Below are 16,524 nucleotides of genomic sequence, written 5' to 3'. Positions count from 1 at the left end.
TTCTTTTGGGAAAACCGTCGCCAAAAGCCTTTAGTCAAATCAAGCAAGCTTACCAAACTAATGCTAACTCATTTATTAGTTATATCTTTCTTATTTCTAGCCAAGAGCATTTGTTTACAAAAATACTTCAACGTCACTTTTCTAATTTCAAGCTCATGCTAAGCGATATTTAAGCATTTCGCTTAAGCGATATAGTCCACCTGAAAAGTCAAATTTCTTTACCAATGCCAGTGAAATTTTGACTTTTCCCTTTACTAAAATCTATCTATAAAGTATCCTTTGTTCTTTACATTCAGTTTGACCGAATTCGTTAATATCAGGATAAATGGTCGCGCTTTTCAAGAACCTTGGTATTGGAGGAGACAGTTCTGGAAAAGTTGATGGTGAATCCAAAAAGCCAGTGCCAAAAAGAGGGAAATACTCTGTTGCGCCGGGATATTCTCAACTAGATTGGGCTAGAAAAGTATCGAGTGGTGAAAATTTATCCGTATGTAACAATAGTTTGTCTGTAATGGTTCATTAGTTGTTGGAGTGTTTTTACATCAGAATATATGGGAATGGTATTATCGCATCCCATTCAGCTGCCCATCATTATGGATTCAAATTATAATTCAATTTATTCTAGCGATCTAACATTTTACTAGACGGTGGACAGGCCGATGAAGGTTTCTAAAGATGAGCTTAAAAAGCATTGTACCGAGGAGGATTGCTGGATTTCGATTAAAGGAAAAGTTTATAATGTGACTCCTTACCTTAATTATCATCCTGCTGGTGTTAAAAAAATTATAAATAATTCTGGCATAGATGCTACTCAGGTCTTTAGTAAGAAAATGAAGTTTTTAACGTGTTTCAGCTAACGCTTATTTCCTAGTGATGAATCACGCTTGGGTAAACGAGGAAGCAATACTTAAAAATTGCTTTATCGGTTATTTGACTTGAAGATTTTCAGTACTTTTTCTACTCTCCGCCTATGGATTGTTGCTCTAATACTTGTTCAGTCTCAATTTTTTTTTACTTTCTTTTTATTTTGTTTCCCTTAGATATGTTTTATTTTTAGTATTCTTTATGCGTTCTTCCTTAGATTATACCGATTTTCCGTTTGTCATTATCATCTAGCTTTAACTATGATTCTCAATACCAAACGAAATTTATCAAATATGATGATTATTATTTAGTAGTTTCTTTTAGCTAATTTCTTTTGTCTTTTGTCTTTTGTCTTCGAAGAGAAATCGGCATCGATTTTACTGCATTACGAATTGTTTTGATGAATGACAATAACAAAGGGATCATGATAGGTGCAAATAAGGGCGCATAGATTCCGTACTTTGATTCATCAGGAAAATATACAGTGGTCACCATACTTGGATGAAATAGAGCTTTTTGTGCCTTTTCAAAGGAATTCGTGCTATGCGAAAGAGTTTCACTTAATTTCCGCTCTGAAAGGGTATCGTATGCGAGGTCCAATGACTTCAAAGCGTCTTTCGCGTATGACTGTATTTCTTTAGGGACAGCCATGTTTTCAATTGACTTAATGAGCTTTGAAAGATTCAGGAGTGTATCGGTCGTTGCAACTAGGCTTTCAGCTATCCTTTGCCTTAGCATTCTTTCCATTATTACCGGGTTTAGACTGAAAGATGAATAATCATCTACACCTAATAGTAAAAGAAGATCTCTTGATATAGTACGAAACTGAAACTTCATGTCGATATCCCTCAGATAATTAGAAGAAGATTTGTTTGTATTTGTGATAATAATCGAACCCCATTGAGGTAAAAGCATCGAATTCGTTGCAACTTCTTTACCATGTTGATCTTCCAATTTCAATGGCTGTATCTCTTTGGAAGGCACATACAACAAAAAATGTAGAGTAGGCTCTCGTACATTCGGATTAATAGTGAGATACTTTTCAAGATTATTAACAAATTTAGGGAAATCAGAAAATGCCGTTCGATATTCTCCTTCCTTAGAGGTGACTGGTGGGTCGTCCACAAAGTATTGTACCTGAGACTCTACGGTCAAGTTCATAATTTGAGAAAGCTGTTGAGTTAAAGGCTGTAAAAATTTGGCAATGGCACTCTCAATTTCCCAACCATTAAGTTCATGGGATCCTTCACCCAAGAATAAACTTAACAGAATACGGTACTGAGGTGAAAATTGAATTGACCGCTTATTGTACACTGTGGCAGGAATGTTTTTCGATGTCAGCCGGGAATATTTCGCAGATATGTCCATGATTTCTGGACTGAAAACCGCATATAGGCGATTTACTAACATTATGGCAACTTCATTGTCTGAAAAATCCTCCTTGTAGTCTAAGTGTAGACTCCTCCCTTTCCAATACCAGGAATTTTTAGAAGACTTCGTTAAGCAGATTAAATAGTCAGCCGCTTCGGACCTTGTAAATTGAATTTCATAAAACGAATACTGGGGCTCTTCATTCATTAGCTTGTCAGAAAGATACGTTATTCTTCCAGCTGGGTCATCTACAATTCTAAACGTCGGAGTGAATTGTAGATTGGATTCCAGCTTATATCTGGCATTTTCCATCTCATGAAAAGGCATAGAAGCCCGATAGTACGTAGTGGTTTTCCACCATATTGGAACTCCCAGTAAAATAATTAACTATATTTGGTTAGAACTGGCTAATTCAGTATACATCGTAAAAAAACGAACATAATAGGTAAGCAGAATATATCTTTTAATTTTGGAGTCATCATTACTGGAATAATTTTGTTCTTTTTTATTTTTTGACACTTGCTTATGTTTATGAGAATCCATGAATCATATTTGTGGTGAAATAAATACACTGGTGTAAAGCAATAAGTGTGTGTTATGTGTAGGTGTATGCTCAAACTTCAACAAAAGTAAAAATAGTTCACATAAATCAAAAGAGATAAGGAATCAGAGAGGTGTATTGTTCTTAAAAGTTTTTCTTAGCTAGTTCTTTTCTAATGGCCGTTGAACTAAGTTTTACTGGATTACAATTTTCTGGCATTGTAGCATGTGCGAAGTGAAGAAGGTCGATGCAATATATATCCAGCTCAGGCAATCCTCTTTTTATTCGCTCCACTTGTACGGAATCCGCACCTTTAATGGTTTCTTGGGAAACGAGCAAACTGTCAATCTCTCCAGTAGTAATAGTAGGCCCGAAAGGATCATTGATAATTACTATGCTCGATTGGATAGTTTTCTTTATAGAATGAAGGAAATCATAGACAGAATTTTTCCTCACTTCTATATTTTCTAAGTATGCCCTCTCGACTTTGTTTAAGAGTAATTCATTCCCTAAAAGAGTAAGCTCCTATGCACTAGTACTATAATAGCGAACGTACCAGAAATCCCAACGTATACTTTTTCTATTCCAATCCATGCAGATAATGTAAGTAAAACTTTATGACCAACGTGTAGATGGTCGAACGTCCCACCGACTGACATAACCTTGATTAGTATTCATTGCCAACGAAAAAAAAAAAAAAAAACGTACCAGCTGAAATTCGGTTGGTAATTTTCTTATCCTGATTCTCGCTCTCTTCAAAACTACGTTCGAGCTTACTTTGTTCGAGCTCATCAGCTTCGATATGGATCACTTCAGTACTAGATTTTGAAATTGAATCTACAGCAGCAGTTAGATGTAAGTGAAAATTAATATTAAGACTTTACCATCATAATTTTTCGTGCAATAAGTGGTGTCACACAGATTCGAAAGTTCATTAATAGAATATCCAGACCAGTCTTCGAATAAAACAACTGTAGGAACGACATTAAAAATGGTAGGATCTTTAGTAGTAATTGAACAGAGGTATAGTTCACTCAGAGCTTTTGTGAGACTGGAAAAAATACGCTCATTCCTTTCTTCGTTTAATTCAGGACTGCAAACCCAAATGTATAGTCTATTATTGCGATCCTCACTCAACCGTTCAACGATCTTTGTTACAGTAGACAAATACTTTGAAATGGTTTGTAGGTTGGGTACGCGAATCGCGATCAACGTATTTTTACCCATCAGGCAGCTTTTGTTTGTGCTCAAGAGGAAGTGAAAAGTACAATATGAGGAGGATTTAGTCAAACTTTAATAAATATTTCCATCTTACTATTTCTATTTAAATACTAATATTGTTTCAGTTGTCTTAGTCAATTATTTATACTGCCCATTCTGTATGTAGGAACTTTTTTTGTCTGTACTGATTTTAATTTTTATGCATTGGGAGAAGGGACTTTTCCTTTAATAAATCACTATTATAAGTTCTTTTTGATTGAAGACTAACGTACGACATGGAACACTCGAATATGATTTCAATAAATTGAAATTCACTTTGAATGCTCAGCACCAAATGATTCAAGGTATTTGACTAACTGTTCTGTTTCCTCAACAGTAATGGCGTTATACAAGGAAACACGAACACCGCCGATACTGCGATGGCCTTTCAATTGCATCATATGCAGTTTCTCAGCTCCTACGAGCAACTTATTTTCAAGATCCTGACTTATGACTCTGAACGTAACATTCATACGACTGCGAGCACAAGTATCGACAAAGTTTTCATAGATAGGGTACTTGTCCAAAACTTGGTAAACCATTTCAGATTTTTTATAAGAAGCCTCTTCCAAGAAGGGTAATCCTCCCTTTCCCTCCATGTATTGAAGTCCCAAGTTGATGGCATGGAGCGTAGGAATTGGAAGGGTGTTGTAAAGACTGTTGCTATCAGCCATAAGTTTGTAGTCGGCCATAGTAGTAGAAACAGGGATGCCCATTTTATGAAGGTCTGGGACCAAGGCACGCTCCAGAATTGAATCTCTGACAAAAACCATTGTGATACCGGCAGGGCCTGCGTTCTTTTGGGCACCAGCAAATAGGATATCGTGCTTAGTAAAGTCGATTCTTCGAGAAATAAAGTTCGAAGAAGCATCACAAACACGAACAGCGCCCTTGGGGATATTTGCTGGAGGTTCATTATACTCTACACCATGGATGGTCTCATTATCACACCAGTAAACCAAAGAGGTTTCGCCGGCGCGAGTATAGTTAAGGTCAGAGTCTTTTGGCAAACAACCGTATTTTCCAGTCAATTCTTTCGTGTCAGCTGCTACGTGACAGGGAAATCCAAGACGTTGAGCTTCATTCAACGCTTTTTTACTCCATGAACCAGTGACGATGTAATTGGCCACTAACTCCTTGGCATTGGGATTGTAAAGTGCGTGATGCGCATACACATTATACAAGACGGCAGCAAATTGTTCAGTACCACCTCCTTGCATGAAGAGAATATGGAAGTTATCAGGAAGTCCGTACATTCTACGAAGACTCTGCTCGGTACGGTTTACGATACCAGTTCCTTCCTTGCTACGATGGGAGATTTCTCCTACACCCATACCAAGGTTTTGAAAGTTCACAAAGTCCTTGGCATACTCTTCTACAACATCCGTAGCCATGCCTGCTGGTCCGGCAGCAAAATTGATAACATCTTGTCTGGTAGGCATTTTGTATTAAGCAAATGAGAAAAACAAATTTTCGTTTTGGCGTAAAGCAATTTCCAAGATGCAGAAGTGATGGTTGGAGTAATATATAAGATGATAAATACTGATGCCATAAAATGATAAATAAATTCGTAATTATTTGTTTTGTTGTTTTTGAAATTATAATTCTATAAAGGCATTTGGGAATTGCAGAAAGCTTTTCTTCACCCATGCAACGAATAGTTTTTGCATCCGTGGGGTCCCTGCATAAAAGGCTCTTTCATTACGCACGATTTTTGATTGAAGATTATGTTGAAATGCAATTGATTTGAGTATAAGAAAATCACTGAAATCAAGTTTTCTTCAATCATATTCAGTGATGAACGGAGCGGAATCAAAGGACACGACAATAAATTCTCGTCTGGAAGGAAAAGTCGAATGTTGGCGAAAAAATCAATTGGTGCTAAAGCAGAAAATTGTATACGAATCAAAACTCCAAAATGTTGACTCTATAAGATACGTAGTCGGATTAGATATATCTTTTGACAAGGCAAGCCCCAAGGCCGTTTCGGCCCTTGTTCTTTATGATGTTCACGATGCACAGATCATATATAAAGATTATTTAGAAATTGATAGCCTCAAAGAAGATTATGTCCCTGGATTCCTATCGTTTCGTGAGATTGAATGGTATTTACCTCTACTAGAAAGGATTCCCTCTAAGTATTCCTTTGACCTTATTATGGTTGACGGGAATGGTATCTTGCATCCAATACGTACGTATGGTAAGAAGCAAATGATAGAAAAGCTAATGGATCAATCAGAATTCGGCTTGGCATGCCATCTAGGTGTTTTAGTTAATTCACCTACTATGGGCGTAGCGAAAAATTACTTTCATTGCTTTGGACTGAATGAATCTTTAGACGACCATAGACAACATCTTTCAAATTACATTTTGACAAATCCCAGCAGACCCCCTTTGCTCTTACATTCTTTAAGGGAACCATCTAATGTCTTGGGTGCTGCCGTATGGACAAGAAGGGAATCCAAACGGCCTATATATGTAAGCATAGGAAATCAACTAACTTTAGATATCGCAATCCAGCTGGCTTTCCGAACCAGTGGTGTTGAAAGCAAAATCCCAGAGCCCATCCGACAAGCTGATATATTTGCAAAATTTGTGATTCATGAGCAAATGCACAGCAAAAAGAGATGAACACTTGAGCACACAATAATAGCATCTTAACAATCATTTATGTTGCAATAAGTAAAATTGGAATTAAGTATATAAAAGGTACCTAAATTAGCATTAAATAATTCTCCCCTAACCAAATTTTATATATCGTACAAACATAAGTAAAACCCAAGAGATCCCTCTCTTCGGGTATCGTAAAAGCACAAGGATTCATGAAGAAAACGAAATAAAAAACCAAAATAAAAAAACATCAAAGAAACATAAACTAAAAATAGAGAAATTACATGGGATGTGACTTAGAAATTACAGGTAAAGGTTAACAAGCATCTACACAGAAGGTAATTGTAGAGCATACTCATAAGGGGGAGGACCTGGTCCAACACTGGTAAACATCGGAGGGCATTCTTCATCCCAGCTCACGCCGAGACCACCTCTTTCAGTAAGAGGTAGGTTGACTTTCATCCTCAGGATGCGAGCATTTGAATTGACTGGTTGAGAATTGATTTCTTCCACGACAATTGTTTCGAAAATCAATTGATGAGCTATAGAAATACTATATTGGCCTTCTAAGGTAACATCGCATATCGGTTTCGATAAGAGTGATGTGCTGACGGTAATATCAAACAATATACGATCACCGTCAATTTTCCAGCCATGCCTATGCTCATCATTTCCCAACAGTCTTGTTTCTCGAAATTCGTGTGGTTTCCGACTTCCTTCATGTTCTGTGCACGGGCTTATATGGGCTTTAATTTGCTCTTCTATCCTCCAAGATACTTTTGACAACCGCCATGAAAATCTTGTGTTTTGAGGTTTGCATCCTGTAAGCTGAAATTGAATCGGAATGCAGCTCAAGGCGTGGATCACAGGAGGCATCTCCAACAACGCAACCAGCGAAGTAGGAGGGAAAAGGCGTTGAGCAACCTTGTCGGTGTTTAAGATGATTGACCGCCTTATACTTAGCGAGTGCTCAAGCTTTACATTGGTATTGGTTGAAACATCGCTGGTTACCGTAGCCAAAAGTAAGTATCGGATATTCACAAACGGAGATTCTGTTGTTTGAGGGAAATGCCCCGGAACAATAAAACTAAATGGCCAGGTGTGTGTACCATGAACAAACGACAATGTCGTTGACGAAAGGTCCCAGTTTTCAAGAACATCCACTGTATTACGACAGTTGGGACAGCTTTCGCGGACTGGATGTTTTGTAGAAATTATGCGCATGAACTTTAAGTTGACAGAATTGGTTTGAACAGAAGGTTCAAACACCGTCATCTTCAAAAGACCTGTTGCTAATGCGCCAGAGGAAACGTCGGGAGCTCCATACATAATCAAAGGAGGTGATTCCATCTGGACGTCTAACTCAAGGGGTCGATCAGCTGAACTTAAAGATACATTAGAACGACGAAGAAAAGAAGGCATCAATAATAAAATCGTCGATGTCCGTTACCGAAATAATGAAACAAAATAACAGAATTTTTTTTTTAACGAAAATAAACAGGAAATCAATTACCAAACAAATAACGAAATGGAGCAAAAATAAAAAAAAATAAAAGATCGATTAGATATGCAGGGTTATGCGAATGCAAATGCAATCGGTTTTCTTCTTCTCTTTTCTCCTTTTTTTGAATAAAGGAAATACTAATCCTAGAAAGAGGTTAAATGCTGTTGCGAAAGAAAAATGTAAAGGATACATAATCGAGCGATTATTTACCCCTCACAATAGAGAAGAAAAACCATTCTCACATACCTTTTAGTCAACAGGAAATGAAAGAGAATAAACTAGATAATAACAATGAAATGAAATGTTTTTCTTTATAGAATAAAATAAAAAAGCAAAGTCTGTTTACTTTTCGAAGCAAGTAAATGAAAGTATGAAATCCTGTCAAGCCAAGCGATGATTTAGAACGTCAATACAAGATTAAAATTTCCTTTAAGAAGTCTTTTTTGACTTATTGTATAGTGATAATAACCAATTGCCAAAGGAAATTTCACTTGCTACGTGGACAAAGCCCAGCAAGGGTATTTGCTAAAGGATACTTGGAGAGGCTTTAAAAATCCGACCCTATCCATACTCTCTCCACCATGTCTGGGTATACCACGGTGCTTCCGCTCCAGTCCCGATTCTTCGAATGTTAGATTGTATTATATAATAGTGATAAAAATGATGATAAGCGTTAAGAACTGAAATTTCACTTGCTATGAGAAAAAAAAAAAGTCGAGCGTTACCATTCTAGCAAAATTCTTGAATGGAACATTGTTGTACTGTGTATCAGGATGTTAGTAACAGCACGGGAATCTGTTTAGCAAATCGAAGATAGACATAGTGATCACTTAGCAAAGTAGTCAACTCACTGCATTCTGAAGATTCTGATTATAAAAGAAAAAAATCTATATCCTTTTGTGAATCAATCAGTCGTATTTTCTCATCAAAACTATTTTGAATGAATCCTTTATACGATGAAACTAAATTTTACTCCAGAGTTGCATTTCCCATGCCTTTGTTTACATTTGGTAATATAGTATTATTTGGTTATGTACATATTCGATGCTATAGTAATAAAGCATTGTATAGTAATCTGTATAATCTTACCAAACTACTCGGTCACTTTATTATACAGCGAATAAATATAGTGGTGACAAAAATTCCTGATGGGTAATAACGCCTTAGTTTTGGTGTATAACCAGGGACTTTTTATGTCAACTCAACTATATGCTTTAGGCGTCTGCGGCGCCATTCAAGGCATCTTTGTATATTTTCAGCATGTGATATAAGAGATGAGCCTAAAACCGCTTGACACATGAGAGATGGAATAATAATAAGGGTTTCTTCATTTTTCTGATCGTCAACTTTTATTGGCAACGTTAACTTTCCTTTCACGTTTAAAGCGACCTTTTGTAAGTCCACACATCTTCGATATTCTCTGTCCAATTTTGTCGTAACCTATTTTGCAAAATCCTCGCTCAGGATAGATGCATCGGAGCCTGTAAATATCAAAGCTCTAGCCTCCAAGTTTGCTACTTCAATATTCACCGAAGGTGAATCTTATTCCTGAGGGAATCTGAGAGAACCTTGAGATCTGTACCTCCATAAATGTGCGCATAAAGGTAGATTCGTCATGATTGTTACTGTTTCCCCGTGACTAGTCTTCTATTGGATTTGGCGTTTGGTTTCGATTTTCGGTAATCGTTGGTACGTCCACCTTTTTTTATAGGGTTTCCGAATACATCTCTTGAAGACTGAGCCTTCGAAGAGTGACTTTTCATTTGCTTTTAGGCCTTACTACGTCGACCCAAATTACTCGCTGCAGTACTAGCTTCTGTGAGATTTAAAAGTTCATAGCTAAAATGATCGGGATGAAAGAGGAATAACATCACCTTTATGGTCGTCTCTCTTTCCATACTGTCTATCCATTCATACAATTCCTCGATATCTATTTCGCCGCGGGTTCCCTTTGCTAAAAAGTCCGGAACAGGACCAAACCATGATTTGTACCTGGGGTAGGCTTTACCAAAAACATTCTTGTAAGTTTCGCTTAGGCCATGGCAGCATTACGACCTCTTTAATTTGTTCTTGTTTTGAACATTTCATTGTTCTGTCAAAAGGGAAACTACTTAGTATAATCTGATAAAGTAAGCAATACAACAGTTATTGCTTTTGGCGTTAAAATATAGAATTTTAAATTAGTTACTACATATCTACGAGATATATGTATGGTAACAGCCCGGCGAAACTAGTGTTCTGCCAGTAAAACCTTCCTAACTGAAGATTTTGTCTGAGGGAGTTGGAACCAAATTAGCAAATCCTAAATGAGAAATAAAACAGCAGCATAAATATATCGAATTTTACTTCATAGCATGTTCGTGAATAGAAAAATCATTTTGTTTTCTTGTTTACCTCAATATACGATAATATACTGGACAGTACGATTATTGTTTAAACAACTAGAATAATATTTGAGGTTGCATTGACACTGGGCCTTGGAATAAGAAGGTAAGCAAGACTATATTAGATAGTGCATCCAGTGTGGTTATTGGGATTGTTTTAATAATAATAAAAAAAAAATTAAAGGTAGCAAAAGACTCGAGACCGTAAGAAAGGCCTTCACGTCTTGCTGCACTGAACGTATCGGTGGTAGAAAATAAGATGATACCTTCATTTCATATCAAATGCTAAAATCTCTAAAGACTATGTAAGTTACAGTCACAATACTTAGACGCATGATTCCCATATGCTCTTTTTTGAGAGGTTGATCATTCATGTTGGAGATCTCAACTCTGCTTGTCCCTAAACACCTCCATAGTATACCGGAGAACCACAAAGTCAAAACATAAACGGTTTCTACTTGCGCGAATTTTCCTTTCCTGACAATCGTTTCTAGCATTGTTACAAATTTACTAGAGTTGACTATCTTACCACGAACAATCTGATCTTCCCCTGGAGGAGTCTTTTTTTTCATCGACTTTTTGATCCTTTGCATAATGTCTTGTACTGATACAGTGAACTATATGCTACAGCATCCTACGGGTATAGATAAAATCGCTGCGTTAATAGTAAACGTTGCTCGTTTAAATCCCCTTGCTGGTAAGGCAAACAGCGAACTGGTTTCCATGTTGAACGAGTTCCGGTGTATTTTACGTCTACCTGGATTGTACAAGCTTCTCGTAAACTTTGACCGTAGGGATTCGCTAGAATCCCATTTGAGCACCGCGATCAATGTGTGCTATTATCTCACAGAGGGGCTTGCATTTTTGGGAAACAAGCAAATTATTTCTATGTCCAAATCGAGGGAAGATCAATTATCGCTTATCTCTTGCCGCTGCTGGCTACTCGATACCCTGCTAACTATTTATCAATTATTCAAAAAGGTACGCAGTACTCACGATAAACAAGATCAATGGGACTTAGCTGCGAATGCTCTTAGCCTTCCCTTGTGCATTCACTGGTCTATAGGCAGTGGGCTTGGACTTAGCAAACAGCAAATAGGTGCCTTGGGACTTTTTAGTACTGTAGTTCAAGTACGAAAATTACTTCGAGCTTTGCATGAAAAGAAACAATAATGTCAAAATACGTTCTCCTATTGTTAATCAACATCTACGAAGCAAGTAAAGGCATTGTCTTAAAATGGCATTTTTTGAATTTCCTATATTCTTTGAGCATATACATTGTGATTTTGGAGTATTCCTACGTTCTATCATAAATTTTGAAACCTGCATCAACCTCAAATACATTCTTCCACTTTTTTATACATATGTCAATGAATTTGCTAAAATTCATTATTTTACTAAAAAATATAAAATAACTTTCCAAAACTAAAAACTAAAAAATGACTTGCGAGCTAACTTTTTCTTCGTGAACTAAACCCTAACCCCAACGTGACCGGTTTTCACTAAAACAGGAAGAGAGAAAATGGATGCAACATCTTGTCATCTGCAATCACCACCATGCTTTTGTTCAAGGACGTTATTTCTGGGGATGAGCTCGTTTCTGATGCTTACGGCTTGAAGGAAGTCGATGACATCGTCTATGAAGCCGATTGCCAAATGGTCACCATCAAGCAAGGTGGTGACATCGACATTGGTGCTAACCCTTCTGCTGAAGAGGGTGGCGATGGTGCTGAAGAGGGTACCGAAACCGTTAACAACCTTGTGTACTCTTTCCGTTTGAACCCCACTAGCTTCGATAAGAAGTCTTACATGTCCTACATCAAGGGTTACATGAAGGCTATCAAGGGTCGTCTCCAAGAGAAGAACCCTGAACGTCTTCCCATCTTTGAGAAGAAGGCTGTTGAGTATGTCAAGAAGATCTTGGCCAACTTCAACGACTACGACTTCTTCATTGGCGAAAGCATGGATCCCGATGCTATGGTTGTGTTGATGAACTACCGTGAAGATGGCATTACTCCCTACATGACCTTCTTCAAGGACGGCCTTGATGCCGAAAAGTTCTAAGCTAGGGAACCAAACTTTTTGGTTGAAAATCAAGGTGATAAGTAGTCTGAAAATATGTTGTATGGGACATAAATAATACTACTTTCATAATTTGCATAAGCCGCACGAAGGAAATGAAAGTTTCTGAATAATAGATCGCTATGCAGTAGTAATTTAAAGAATGGGTTTCATTAATATACTATCGTTTATTCCTTGGCATTGTCTATAGTTGTAAAAATGTTGCAGCAATTAATTCAAAATAAAACACCTTATTAATGAGTGCAATAGGTTGATTTATTTTGAGTAGTATACATGTAGTTGCTTTCAATAATCATAATAGTCGAAAGAGCGAGAGGTATGAGATTCGGGATCAGTCGGCCGCTTAATATTGCAATTTGGTTTGTTTCTAGCTCAATTATTGAAAAATAAATTATATTGTTGCAAAAGAAACTTTCTTACGAACGATCTCCAGATGAAGTTAGCTCTTCAACATTAGCTACCAACTACCACATCCTTTGACAAGGTCATGACAGACATTCACGAGACCCAACAGGGAGCTCTTGTATGATAACGAATTGATTTCATTAGCTTCTTTACTAATCCTATTGTCCTTAGAAAGAAATTCAGGCCTTCATTCGTTCAAGGACAAGTTACGATGTTTTGCCTACTTCATTTCGCCTAATTGTTTTCGACGTTACACTATTTGTGAAAACTTCATTGTCACTCCTTGCTCTAAACAGTGAGTATTTAAAGAATCCTATCTGGTTTATAGCATGCGTTTGTTGAGACTAACTCTTTCAGACATTGTCAGCGCTCCGTTATGGGATAGCGAAGCAAATAGATTCGCTGGTCTGTTAACTATGGCAGATTTTGTCAATGTTATTAAATACTACTACCAAAGTAGTTCTGTTCCAGAAACCTTAGCTGAAATTGATAAATTCCGTCTCTTGGGACTTCGCGAGGTTGAACGGAAAATCGGTGCTATTCCTCCCGAAACCCTTCACGTTCATCCTATGCATAGTTTAATGGAAGCATGTTTAGCAATGTCTAAGAGCCGTGCTCGACGTGTGCCACTGATTGACGTCGATGGCGAGACAGGAAGTGAAATGATTGTTTCCGTCTTAACTCAGTATAGAATTCTAAAATTCATTTCGATGAATGTTCGTACACGCTAATATTTTCTATGAATATTAACATTATCTAGTGTAAAGAAACATCTATGCTTCGGGTGCCGCTTAACGAATTACCAATTGGCACATGGACGAATATTGCTACGAGTACAATGGATATGAAGGTTTTCGCAGTTATACAAACTCTTGCAGAGAAAGCCATCTCTGCTGTTCCGATAGTTAATGATGAGGGTATGCTTAACCAATTACATTCAAGTAATTTACTAAACCTTCCTTTTAGGGATCCTAATAAACGTTTATGAATCTGTTGATGTTATGCATTTAATTCAAGATGGTGACTATAATAATTTAGAACTAACAGTGGGTGAGGCACTTTTAAGAAGACCATCAAATTTCGCCGGTGTACATACTTGTCGCGATACTGATCATCTTGATGGTATTTTTGACGCTATAAAACATTCCAGAGTGCATCGACTTTTTGTTGTTAGTGAGGATTTTCACCTTAAAGGCATTTTATCCCTTTCCGATATACTCAATTATATTGTGGATGATCAACTTTAAAGTGTATACCATCAATTGAATCTACTACTACTCAAATCATCCTCGTTCATTTTAAAAGTAAATGCATAATGTGTTTATTTTTTAGAGATTATTCTCCTATCCTTTGTACTTCTTAATACACTTGATGGTACTGTTTTACAACCCCGCCTATCCTTAAATAATTAGGTTGCTATTAAGTCGAGGTCATGTTAAGGCTGTGCTGCACCTCTTCTCAATGTTATAACTTTTTGAGTATATTACTTTACTCTCAAATAAGTATGGAAACTTAATGATCCTCTTCAAATTGGACTAGTAATGTTTATGAATAAACTTCCAGCAGATGCTGTTAGGACATCATAAAATTGCCAATATTTCAATTCGAAACACATATCCTACGAAAATAAATAAAAAACGGATGCTATACTTTGAAATATTCTATTTTATTCAAGTTCTACTCAAAACCGTAATCGAACGGCGTTCGCCCTGCCCGCGTGACCACTTGACATAGACAATTAGAGTTTTGAGCACCCACTTCATCTATAGTCAAAAGAATGGCTGGGTACTGCAGATATTCAAGGAAAGATGATTAAATGCAAAATAATTCTTGAAGTTGCTTCATTGTGTCCTCAGGGCAAGTTACAGTATGACCAATAGTACGAGGATCCTCATAAATTTCGTAGTCATTGCCTCCGGTAAATGTTTTGTCACCGAAGAAATGGATGGTTTCAAAACCTTCCTTTTGAATATGCTGAAGACAGTAAGTCTTGTCCCAACCGGTAGGGAAAGCATCAAAAGAAATCTGACCACCGATCGAGAAGGTTAAGCCATAATCACCAAATTTTTCGCGCAAGGCATATACCATTTTCAAACGGATGTTGTGAACCTTGTCAAATTGCTCAAACTCTCGACGCTCTTCATTACTAGCATTACGGCCAATGGGGGAAATATTGACCATTCCATTACGGAATTCAACAAAAGTACCACGCTTAATGGGGATGTCCAAGTCAGCAATGTAGTGTAAACAAAAGTTCACCAACTTTTGGTATCTTTCTTCACCAATATACTGGATAAATGATTGACTGGCAAGCTGCTCACCATAGCGGTAAGCAGTTAATCCATTCTCAGCAAAAGAGTAATCGAAAGAGTTGACGACATTTTCCCCACTAACACTGAGCTGTTCTTGTTGTTTGTTCAAATCACTGCCGCCAACAAACCCAACAGCAACGATTTGACGAAGCTTCTGCAAGCAATCAAGCATTTCAGGAGAGATGCTCTAAATTTGATAGTTAGCATATTTTGAATTATAGAAACGTCAGCATAGCAGAAGGACTCGTTTCATTTGCTTTACAAAGCAAAATGAACAAAAATAAAGCAAGTAAATAGTAGTTAACAACTTTATAAAGAGGAATTAAAAGCAACAGTCTCTTCTAAAACCGCTTGCAAAAAATTCGTTTACATACCAAACGAGCAGGAGTCAAAGTTCCATCGACATCAAATAAAACTAAAGTCTTGGGAAATTTACGTTGTTCTATAGGGACTAGCACCATTTTTTCTTATATCAAAAGTGTTGTTGTGGTAAAGTGCGTTTTCAGGTTGACACAGTCAATATAGCATACTGCGGCTTGAAAGTGATATCAAAATATTAGCCATAGGCAATACTTCAAGCAGTATAACAAGCAACTTATTTTATTCAAGTATTAAAGATAGAAAGAATGAATGAAATTTGGTACTTTATTATTCTATACTAATTATTTCCCCATTTTCTTCAACCCAGACACAGCTAGTGGCTTATATTGAGCACTCTAAAGTAATAATTCATCTCCTAAATACTATATAATCATATTACTTTTTTACATGCACATATAAATAATATGCTGTATTTTAAAAGTATATGATTGTATTATAAACTTTACATTTTATTGTTGGTAACAGCATATGCTCTTATTTTTAAGAATTATGTACATTAAATAGAAGCCTAACTTAATGTTAGAGAAAGTAAATGAGATGCTGTACGAGATATAAAGGAGTCATTGACTTATCGAAATTCCTTAATATTGATGTAGACACAATTAGTAACTAGCATCGTCAAACTTTTAAAAACAACCGATATCGTATTGTTTCAAAGATGTATTCTTTTATTTTTAAACGTAGCAAGATACTTACTTGGTGTATGCATATATGCTCTTACGAATCTTATCGCTTGCATAAAGAATAATAACATAATGGTTTGAACGCTCTTCATTTTATAAGCATATTCAGGACTTTCATGTTTCTGTT

At 36.8% G+C, this 16,524-nt stretch overlaps 10 protein-coding genes across 10 annotated transcripts; 5 read left to right on the top strand and 5 right to left on the bottom strand.

Annotated features, from left to right (window-relative positions):
• Window positions 1–325: 325 nt before the first annotated feature.
• Window positions 326–939, top strand: SOMG_04576 (NADPH-hemoprotein reductase; the record flags this gene model as incomplete). Its single annotated transcript, XM_056183358.1, has 3 exons — window positions 326–487; window positions 645–822; window positions 872–939. The coding sequence occupies 3 exons, from the start codon at window positions 326–328 to the stop codon at window positions 937–939; spliced, it is 408 nt and encodes a 135-aa protein (XP_056039027.1).
• Window positions 940–1,188: 249 nt separating this feature from the next.
• Window positions 1,189–2,778, bottom strand: gpi17 (pig-S; the record flags this gene model as incomplete). Its single annotated transcript, XM_056183875.1, has 2 exons — window positions 1,189–2,622; window positions 2,674–2,778. The coding sequence occupies 2 exons, from the start codon at window positions 2,776–2,778 to the stop codon at window positions 1,189–1,191; spliced, it is 1,539 nt and encodes a 512-aa protein (XP_056039711.1).
• A 142-nt stretch (window positions 2,779–2,920) lies between these two features.
• cab4 (cytidylyltransferase) lies at window positions 2,921–4,003 on the bottom strand (the record flags this gene model as incomplete). The annotated part of the gene is made up of 4 exons (XM_056183357.1): window positions 2,921–3,285; window positions 3,333–3,428; window positions 3,485–3,613; window positions 3,661–4,003. The coding sequence occupies 4 exons, from the start codon at window positions 4,001–4,003 to the stop codon at window positions 2,921–2,923; spliced, it is 933 nt and encodes a 310-aa protein (XP_056039086.1).
• Window positions 4,004–4,308: 305 nt separating this feature from the next.
• Window positions 4,309–5,478, bottom strand: ser1 (phosphoserine aminotransferase; the record flags this gene model as incomplete). Its single annotated transcript, XM_056183356.1, has 1 exon — window positions 4,309–5,478. The coding sequence occupies one exon, from the start codon at window positions 5,476–5,478 to the stop codon at window positions 4,309–4,311; it is 1,170 nt and encodes a 389-aa protein (XP_056039087.1).
• A 355-nt stretch (window positions 5,479–5,833) lies between these two features.
• SOMG_04573 (inosine-containing RNA endoribonuclease) lies at window positions 5,834–6,667 on the top strand (the record flags this gene model as incomplete). Its single annotated transcript, XM_056183355.1, has 2 exons — window positions 5,834–6,227; window positions 6,276–6,667. The coding sequence occupies 2 exons, from the start codon at window positions 5,834–5,836 to the stop codon at window positions 6,665–6,667; spliced, it is 786 nt and encodes a 261-aa protein (XP_056039084.1).
• Window positions 6,668–6,973: 306 nt separating this feature from the next.
• On the bottom strand, window positions 6,974–8,068 carry any2 (arrestin-related substrate adaptor Any2; the record flags this gene model as incomplete). The annotated part of the gene is made up of 1 exon (XM_056183354.1): window positions 6,974–8,068. One exon carries the CDS (start codon window positions 8,066–8,068, stop codon window positions 6,974–6,976), a length of 1,095 nt encoding a protein of 364 aa, XP_056039085.1.
• A 3,060-nt stretch (window positions 8,069–11,128) lies between these two features.
• Window positions 11,129–11,707, top strand: SOMG_04570 (peroxisomal protein Pex11-like protein; the record flags this gene model as incomplete). Its single annotated transcript, XM_056183353.1, has 1 exon — window positions 11,129–11,707. The coding sequence occupies one exon, from the start codon at window positions 11,129–11,131 to the stop codon at window positions 11,705–11,707; it is 579 nt and encodes a 192-aa protein (XP_056039024.1).
• A 384-nt stretch (window positions 11,708–12,091) lies between these two features.
• tma19 (translationally controlled tumor protein-like protein Tma19/Tpt1) lies at window positions 12,092–12,598 on the top strand (the record flags this gene model as incomplete). The annotated part of the gene is made up of 1 exon (XM_056183352.1): window positions 12,092–12,598. One exon carries the CDS (start codon window positions 12,092–12,094, stop codon window positions 12,596–12,598), a length of 507 nt encoding a protein of 168 aa, XP_056038996.1.
• Window positions 12,599–13,103: 505 nt separating this feature from the next.
• On the top strand, window positions 13,104–14,268 carry cbs2 (serine/threonine protein kinase AMPK (gamma) subunit Cbs2; the record flags this gene model as incomplete). Its single annotated transcript, XM_056183351.1, has 5 exons — window positions 13,104–13,139; window positions 13,193–13,316; window positions 13,379–13,737; window positions 13,782–13,938; window positions 13,988–14,268. The coding sequence occupies 5 exons, from the start codon at window positions 13,104–13,106 to the stop codon at window positions 14,266–14,268; spliced, it is 957 nt and encodes a 318-aa protein (XP_056038995.1).
• A 565-nt stretch (window positions 14,269–14,833) lies between these two features.
• Window positions 14,834–15,794, bottom strand: pmm1 (phosphomannomutase Pmm1; the record flags this gene model as incomplete). Its single annotated transcript, XM_056183350.1, has 2 exons — window positions 14,834–15,520; window positions 15,708–15,794. The coding sequence occupies 2 exons, from the start codon at window positions 15,792–15,794 to the stop codon at window positions 14,834–14,836; spliced, it is 774 nt and encodes a 257-aa protein (XP_056039583.1).
• Between the last annotated feature and the right edge of the window lie 730 nt (window positions 15,795–16,524).

The sequence above is a fragment of the Schizosaccharomyces osmophilus genome, chromosome 3 (assembly GCF_027921745.1).
Source record: "Schizosaccharomyces osmophilus chromosome 3, complete sequence".
Lineage (NCBI taxonomy): Eukaryota > Fungi > Ascomycota > Schizosaccharomycetes > Schizosaccharomycetales > Schizosaccharomycetaceae > Schizosaccharomyces > Schizosaccharomyces osmophilus.
This window is presented reverse-complemented; position numbering and strand designations above follow the sequence as displayed.